General features: G+C 30.0%; 1 protein-coding gene across 1 annotated transcript; it reads left to right on the forward strand.

The window, feature by feature from the left end:
• The first annotated feature begins 1619 nt into the window (after positions 1-1619).
• LOC106713111 lies at positions 1620-8175 on the forward strand. Its single transcript, XM_014505820.2, has 3 exons — positions 1620-1898; positions 2195-6920; positions 7167-8175. Exons 1-3 carry the CDS (start codon positions 1697-1699, stop codon positions 8173-8175), a joined length of 5937 nt encoding a protein of 1978 aa, XP_014361306.2. The 5' UTR covers positions 1620-1696.
• The last annotated feature ends 987 nt before the right edge of the window (positions 8176-9162 follow it).

Genomic DNA, 9162 nt, shown 5'->3' on the forward strand with positions numbered 1-9162 from the left:
TTTTAGTAATAAGTATAGTTTCCACGTTTTTTATTCAGAATAAAAAACTATTGTTACTTGATTCAAAATTATAAAAGACTGTGATTTTAATTATTATCATGACTAGCTATAGCTCACGACTCTGACTGCGCGGAATTTAAAAAAAACTTAATTAGTTGTCTATGTGTTCTTTCAGACTATGATCTATATCTATGCCAAATTTCATCAGATCCGTTGATGTATTCTGAAGATACCATCAAACAAACATCCATCCATCTAAACATTCGCATTTATAATATTAGTAAGATTACTTCTGATCTTCTAAAGCCACGTTTAGTTTAATTTCAAGTGATTTGTTTAAAAAATATACGTATAATTAAAACGTCTTATCTAGTCTTATGTTGTAAACTAGATACAGGGTGTTACTTGTTATTTTTATTTCTGCTAAGTTCATAAGACATTGTGTATTGAAAAAGCAAAAAAGTCCCTAATTGTCGCAATGCATTTTGAAGCTAAATTCAAAATCTACTACGTCTTCTATTTATTTTTAAAAATAATCAAAAAAAAATGGGACCCATCTGCTGCAAGCATTACCTTTCTATTAAAATATTTTTTTTATCAAAATCTGAGCACCAAGGGCGGAGCTTCGCGGTAACACAGATACAAAAATACAGTCGAAATGATAACCTCTTTCTTTTTGAAGTCGGCTAAAAAGCATAAAAGTCCCTAATTTTCGCAACGAATTTTGAAGCTAAACTCATAATCTACTAGTCTTCTAGTTATCATAATATCAGATATAAAAAATAATCAAAAAAATGGAACCCATCTACAAGCACTACCTTTCAATTAAAATATTTTTTATCCAAATCTGAACACACAAAAAAAAAACAGTCGAATTGATAACCTCCTTCTTTTTGTCGTCGGCTAAAAATAACCTATAACCTTAAATGTTTCGGGTGTAAAATGTAAGAAGAATTATAGAAATCTGATTGGTATTTTCTGAGTTTATCGCATACAAACATACATACATGCACAAAGTGTATGATACTGAAATTTGAAATTTCACTTAATGCTATGAATGTCAACCTAGCAAATTATTTTTTTTAGTACAAAATAATATTTACTCTATTTTTTTTACATACATGGAGATTATAAGTGATAGATTGCATTTTGAAGGCTGACATTATCGGATTACTTTAAGAATTATATTATAGAATATTTTCTTTTTTTTTAAAAAAAAATCGGTAATCAGATTTATTATATTTAAAATACATGACAATTTTGTGATTATCAATTTGTAAGAATTATAATACTTTAATTGCTATGTCTTGTTTTATTTTAAAAATTACATTTTATGATTATTTATTATTGTTTTATTATTCTTCCTTTAATGCACCAAAACTTTAGGGATTTATTGGCAGCTCATTTTATTGTTATGGATTTTACAGCCATGTTCTTTTTATCATTCAATAGTAATATGTGATAAGAATTTAATTATTTTAAGCTTTAAACGCAAGTGACACAAAAATCATTCTTTATTTTTTAATGACTTTGTGGGAAATTGGCTGAAAACCTGTTACTTTTTTCGTTCCGAAACATGACAGTTATCTTTGATTTAAAAGTTTAAAACGTCAAAACAAACTCACGTGTGTTTTGTAAGGTTTGTGGTTTAAGTTTTGAGGTTTTCTATATAATTAAATGTGTTAGCATTATAAAAATGGGAAAACGTAAATATGATAACACGGAAACAGATCCTGCGAAAAAGGTTAAAACCGATGATATAGAAAATACTGATGAAATCGAATCAAAGCAACCTGAAAATCATGAAAGCTCACAAAGTAAAATGTCTTTACAAAAGCACAGTTTTGATATGAAACACTTCAGAAAAGAATTAGCTTCGAAACAGGGTCAAACTATGGGTAAGCGTATATTTTTTTCCTACATCCTAATAACCTAAACGTTAATGGCACAATTCTAACCTTGTTTTTCTATGCCTATTAATGAAATTAAATTACTTGCTTGTATCCTTTTAAAGAAGCATGAAACATATATCTATCTTTATATTCTGTCTGTGAGTTACAGACCAAATTTGTCCCTTTAAACTCTTTTTTTTTTTGAAGTTGGTATGCAGTAATTATGGTAGGAACTAATACTGTATAATAATTTTGGTTTCATAATTGCCAGTAAGAATTGTTATTTTTTATTCTATTTTCAGTTTTAACACAGTTCCTCAATGTATGTTTAAATCCTGATAATGAAGTTGACTACATACTTGAATATTTGAAGATAGGTGGCAATTCACATGAGATACTTCAGCAAATAACACAAGACAACAAGAAAAATTTAACTTTAGCAACACCAGCTTTCCATCTTTTTCACCTTATCATTGTTAAGGTTCAATCTTCTTTACCACATATGATAACAATCACAGAAGAAGCTTGTCGCTACTTCCTCAACACATTTATCCCGACAGTTGAAATTATGATAAGCGAAAACTCCGGTCCACGACATAGGAAAATCATTCTTAATCTATTAACATCTATGGTAACATTAAATTCAGATTTAGGTGTGGAAATACTCAACCAATTACCGTTGACTCCGAAACATTTACAATATATTTTAGAGAAACCAAATTATAAAGAGAAAGATAATGTGAGAACAGCATTTGTACATTTCATGACTTCTTTTTTAATCGAAGGACATTTACCACTAATAAAAGCGTTGCTAGAAAAACAAGGTCTTCTCGGTTTAGTCATACCGGGGTTGGTACATGATGAGGCTGAAGCTGTATTGATATTTTTAAATATCCTTAAAAAGAATATTATAGATAATACATATATATCAAAGACATTGAAACTCAAAACATTTAATCAACAAGTCTTGTATAATATGTTTAAAGTGTTTTCATGGAAAGGACCTCCGGAAATGAATAGTGAATTAAGAAATAAGTTACGACCTGAAATAACAAATCTTTTATCTGAAATTATGGTAACACTGTTTACTTCCCATAGACTAGGTCTATATTTTATTGATAACTCATTGGGAACAACAGATGTTAATAAGAACCCAAACTTGTACAAAGCATTGCTTAGCTTAAAAAGACCATGGGAGAATGAAAATGAGTGTGAAGTGATATTGCAGGTCATTCATAAATGCCCCGATTTACACAGAGCTATTATAAGTGTTGTTGAACAAAGTTTTCAACCCCAACATTCTCCTATTTGGGAAAGAACAATTGAATTTGTTATAAAACTAATTGAGAAGTTAAAACCTGAGGATATTATAGATAAATTGAAAAATTTAACTCCTCTACAAACTGCAAATTTCGTAAGATTTGTAACACTTCCTGTGCCACTGTTGAAACATATACAGCCAAATATTGGACAAGATAGAACCATATCTTTGTACTGTGCTAAAATATTAGTAAAAATGTTACAAATGTTGAAGCGTTACATTCAAATTTTAGAATCAGTTGATAATCAAACACTTGTAATAGAACTTAGGAATAAATTGGAATATTTTTTCCCTAAACATTTACCCACACCATCAGCTATAGTGTTATTAATTCAGAATGTTATGAGTGACTCAAATACTACAGAATCTACTCAAGATTACAGATTACCTAAGCCTGATGATGCAGATTCTTTGCTGGTTCTTGTAGAATTATTACTTCTATACAATTTTATCCATCCAGCATTCTTTGAATCACTTGAAGGGAACATAGATATTAAAAGTATACTTGATTATTCAATGACTATATCTAGTAATACATCTTTATTGAAATTTAAAATAGTATCGTTGTGGCTTATGTTAGACGGTTCTGCTGTATCAACAAAAAATCCAATGTTCAAAGATCTGTTCCGTATAATGTTAGATGTTTATACAAATGATTTAGATGACACTTGGCTGGAAGCGAAAGATACATTGCATATATTTTTTAAGAATACGAACATTTTTGAAGATGACGAAGATGAAATTCATCTTATTTTGTACTCGTTACGTAAAGTTAGAGTCAATCCTATATCTCTAATAGGTGATATCATTGAATATGCTATCACAAATAAAAAAGAATTAACTGCACTTGTACGTAATCAAATTAATTCTTTAGAAATATCAGATGCAACAAAAGAAGAGAATTTAGAAGCACTATTTAATGGACTAATGAAAAATAAATGTAACGACGATAACATTTTCATGGACAACAAAGTTCCATCGCCATTTGTAGTTGCTTGCATACAATATACAATGCCAAATAAAGATGCAAAAAAAAGCTTAAAGCAATTTTTGTCACTTTATATCGCCAATTTACTTCATTGTAATTATTCTCCAGAATTAACAGAAATCTTAATGGGCGATTCAAAGGTGGACGTGAGAAATTACGTTGCAAGTTGGATGGGAGAACCGATTGCGTTACCAGATGGTGTTGTTGGTAAAGACAACGTATTATGTAATTTATCCCGATCTATAATTGCCAATGAAGATTTGGCACTTGAAGAAATATTTACTTTCCTAGAGAAGTGTTCGGAAGATGAAAAAGATTTAGAAATTGAGGGTTGCGGTTGTTTTAAAATAGTAGAGGCAGTGAATAGTTCAGAATTATTAATATGGGCGAGATATCTCGTATTTTGTGTTGTAAAATTAACCCAAATGAATAGATTTACTGAAATCGAAGAAGATAAAATAAAACGTTACATTGATTGTTTAATTGAAATATGTAAAAAACAGCACATGTTACAAGTTTCTCGAAACATAATTCTAAATATGTTTAAGAATTCACACGTTCTGAAAATTTATACACCAATAGAACAGAAAAAGTACGAAAGCAATGTATTTGCAACAAAAATACTTCTACACGTGTTGACTCATCATTCAGAAATCGTTAATTATTTAGATCATAAGAGAAATATTTTACTACCCTACCAAATGAAGAATTGTAAGGAAGTTATGAACACTTTAAAAAAGTTTAAAAAGAAAAAGTGTATTAAATCACAACACACTGTAAAGATTCTTGAAGAAGTAGGATTACGTAAGAAAGATGACATGTTAATATTAAATCATATATTTAACGCTGACTTAAATACTTGTGTTAGTGACGACAAAGAGCCAAGTTTGTTATTAGAAATACTCTGTGTTATAATCAAGAAATATTCAAAGACAATCAAATTAGATTTACCGCAAGACGTGTTGTTGAAATCTTTAAAAATATACTGTCAACTATTAAAGAGTTTAGAAATAAACGTTAATTTAACAGGCATGGAAGTAGCATTGATAAGTTATTTTGAAAACAAACCACAATTCGTTACTTGTGTGTCGGAAGAAATTTTTCGATCCTTCTTCCAAACGAATACGGTACGAAAATCCACTTCACAATTGGCTTACACTTTACTCAAATTTGATGAAAAACTCTGCAAAGTTTTCAATGAAGAAATCAATAGACCTCAAATATTAAGTCAAAGAGAATTAACTCTACCTCTAGGAAATGCTGTTTTAAATCATAGCACATTTTTATCAAACAACAAGGAATTCATGTCTAAAATCTACGAGGAATACAAATCTAATATTAATAAATATTTGGAAAAACCTCATAAAGCAGGCCAAATATATTTAACAACTTGGAACTTTATCAAGAAGTTGATTATCGAATGCATGGACGTTCAGGATTGCAAGAAAATTCTAACAAAAAATCATAAATTCGAAGTGATTGATATTGGTCATATAAATTTATTTCAAACGGTATTTCTTAAGCTTTGCTTACGAAATGAGGACATGAAAAAAGATTACTTGCTTAATTATTATTTATCTATGCTACATCTACTAACAACAGCTATCAAAGAAAACATAGAAGTAAACATTGTAAATGCAATAGTACATAACATAATAGAAGTAATTCAAGTATCTAAACAAATATCAGTATTTGAAATTGAACAAAAACAGGATTTTGCTAAGATAACAGAGAATTCAGTATGGCAAAACTTTTGCAAAGCTGTATTGAAAGCGTCTTTAAAAATTAAAACCGCGAATGAATCTATCGAATCTGGACCAAAACTTTTGAGTCTGCTGACGAAACTTATAAAATTGTTTTATTCGAAGGACCATGAGGATATAATAACATTATTTGACATGGTAACATCTCACTCAGAGTTCTTAAATGTAATGCTAAGTCATCATAGTCTTGAAATCAAATCAAAATTACTTGAGATGCTTTTTGCTTTGATATCTATTAATAAATCAGTTATGAAACCGCAACAGATACCAGTTTACTTGAGCGCGTACGGCGCGACTACAGGTTCATGTGACAAAGTTATTTTATCTATTTTGCATTACTACGAAAGCAATCAACAACCTGTTAATGAATATAAACCATACGTATGGGGTGATTCCGCAGCTAATTATTACGCTGTTCGCAAAAATAGGACATCTTCGTTGTGGGGTCATCCGACTCCTAATCAAGTATTGAATTTATTCGATAAAGATATTATCGAAAGTACAATAAGAAATTTTCCAGTTAATCAAAAATTGGATTACAATTATGAATTATCTGAATGCAATGAAGTAGGAGTTTCAAACAAAACAGAATCTTTCAAAACTGTTTTAAATGAAGTATTCAATGATTCTAATATCAAACAAGTAAGTGATAATGAATCGGCAATTAAATATTTGCTGGAAAAACCTAAATTCGAATCAATAATGTTGAAATGCAAAGAGAATGATATCACAGACTTCTCTCATATAGAACCTGATGCAGAAATATATGATCCAGTGTTCGTGTTGTCATTACTGAGTCATCTCTTAGCTCCCGGTTCGGTTGCTTCCTGTTTCAAGTTGCTTCGGACTGGTCTGTTGTCAGTTCCTGTGATGGCTTTGAGTTCCCACTGCCCACTGATGAGATCGGCTGCTTATCACGTTCTACATAGATTCTGTATGCTGCTTGAAACTGAAACGTGAGTATTGGTCATCCTATTTGTTAACCTTAATTCAGTTTTTCTAGATCTGTGCAAAAATATATTCATCCCTCTCATATTTTGCATTAGCAAAAACAGAGATAATTATATTTTTGTACACGTGTTCTAGCATTCGAAACCCATAACAAAACTCATATGTAATATTCTTTTAAAAATTCTTTCTTTTAAGTTCTAATTGTGTGTAAAATAATTCTCTATGTTAAAAATAATCTTTTTTTTTTCTAGAAAACACAAAAACGATAAACTCTTCCTCGGCGATTTCATCACAACTTTACGTATGAGTTTATCAACTGCTATTACTGATTCAGAAAATGAGATGGATGGTCAAAATCCTCGTCTACCTGCAGTCGGTGCGTTGTATTTAGCTAAAGCATTGATGGTCTCTACAGCTCCTTTTGATCCACTTTATAAGCCAGTGAATAATTTCTTCATAGCGAAACAAATTGTTGATCTCACAAATGTACCAGACTTTCTCAGTCTATTTCACGATAGTGACGTAGAATTTGTTGATAGAAGACAATGGATTCTCGATGTAATTAAATACGGAACTAAAACTATGACCGATGTTAATGTGGTTTTCAAAAGTATGTGTTTAAAAATGATGATGGACTTTTATTCAACCGAATTATGTGATCGTAAGACAAAAGAAAAGATTGTAAGTGCTCTTAATTCTATAATAACAGTTCCAAAAGCTTTTGATATTTTAATTAAAGGTTATGGATTTTTATCGTGGTTACATTACGCGGTGAGGCAGATTCGAAAAGATGAGAAATGTGTAGTCATACAGATGTTTGATTTAATCAAAAATATGTTGTACAGTTTGAGGATAGATTCTCTATCAAAATTTTGTACCACAAATAATGTTAACGGTAAAATCGATGCAATGAGTAATGTGAAAATAGATAAAGAAATTGAATTTAAAATCTTGTTAATTCTTAACGATTTATCTAATTATTTAGAAGGATTGGAAGTTACTGAGATATACGAATATGTGGGTATATACAAATTTGTTTCAAAGAAGACAATAAAGTTGTTAACTAAGAAACAAATTTTAAATATAATCAATAAATGTATTCCTTTATTAATTGTTGACGAAAGTGTACATTTATTATCTAAAGCCGTTATCAATGGAGCTAGGATTTTAAAGAGTAAAAAAATTGTTCATTTGGAAGACACAAAAGATAATTCTATCCTTAAAGAATTGACAGTTCTGGTGCAAACTTATCTATCTTAATAAGTCTGTTTTAATTGTAAATATAATTTTAAATATATTCATTTTTAATATTGATGTTTTTGTTTTTCTTTCGGTTTGTAATTTTGGTATATAATTGGAAATTTCCATAGATAAAAAAGATAATTTATATTTATTAAATTTCTTAGGATACTTATCATTACTTAATTTTTTTTGCTCAAATATTATTGATTCATCTTTATGCACTGGATACAAGTTTGACTACAACTCGGTTGTACTTTAAAAGGTCTGTTACGCTTTCTTATTTCCATGGCAACCGTATGTAACTATCCAACTCAGTGGTTAACTAAAAACGTATGTTAACGATGATGTTGTGTAAATAGTGAAAAATGTTTTACTTGTGGAAGTCAGTGTAATGATAAAGGTTAAAACTAAAGATTGATAATTGAAGGAAGTAAACGGCTGAAGTATTTGGTAAGTAATTTATACGTTTCAGACATCTACAGTCTTTTTGAAGACATAGACGTAAAAAATATAGATTTTTTCAGTCCAATTGACCTTTCCTTTTTAATTTAAATTATACAAAAGTACATTTAGCTATACAAAACAATTTACGTATCCAACTAGTTTTAATATTACATCTCTATTCCCCTAATTTAAAGACTCCAATTTAATTGATAACCTTTAAGAGACGTTTAAAATAACATCGTACATCTTTTCGCACCGGGAGCCTGCATGTGTTCCGAGAACTGATATTGACAGCGGGTGTTATGGTCTAACACCATATGCAGCTGTACAAGTCCGGTCGGCATGATCGATGAAGCATTCCTACTCGGAAACTCGTTTGTTCCTTTGACTCTTTATAGGGTCCCCTATACCCGATTACCCGTAAGAAAATTTGCTTTCTGCGATTTGCGAGTCAGTTAATCGGTCACAAAGTCCCTTTGGTTATACTTAGTTTGACATACACTATGGGACTGTTTAAGTAAGCATTAAACGACTGAGTGTGGTTTTAAATTTTATTTTGAT

The sequence above is a fragment of the Papilio machaon genome, chromosome 15 (assembly GCF_912999745.1).
Source record: "Papilio machaon chromosome 15, ilPapMach1.1, whole genome shotgun sequence".
NCBI classification, from domain to species: domain Eukaryota; kingdom Metazoa; phylum Arthropoda; class Insecta; order Lepidoptera; family Papilionidae; genus Papilio; species Papilio machaon.

What these genes read in the sequence shown, in the direction of transcription:
- LOC106713111 (XM_014505820.2), top strand. Translation starts at nt 1,697, where the DNA reads ATGGGAAAACGTAAATATGATAACACGGAAACAGATCCTGCGAAAAAG. An exon ending in GAAACAGGGTCAAACTATGG is followed by an intron (nt 1,899 to 2,194) that starts GTAAGCGTATAT and finishes TTCTATTTTCAG; the next exon opens with TTTTAACACAGTTCCTCAAT. An exon ending in ATGCTGCTTGAAACTGAAAC is followed by an intron (nt 6,921 to 7,166) that starts GTGAGTATTGGT and finishes TTTTTTTTCTAG; the next exon opens with AAAACACAAAAACGATAAAC.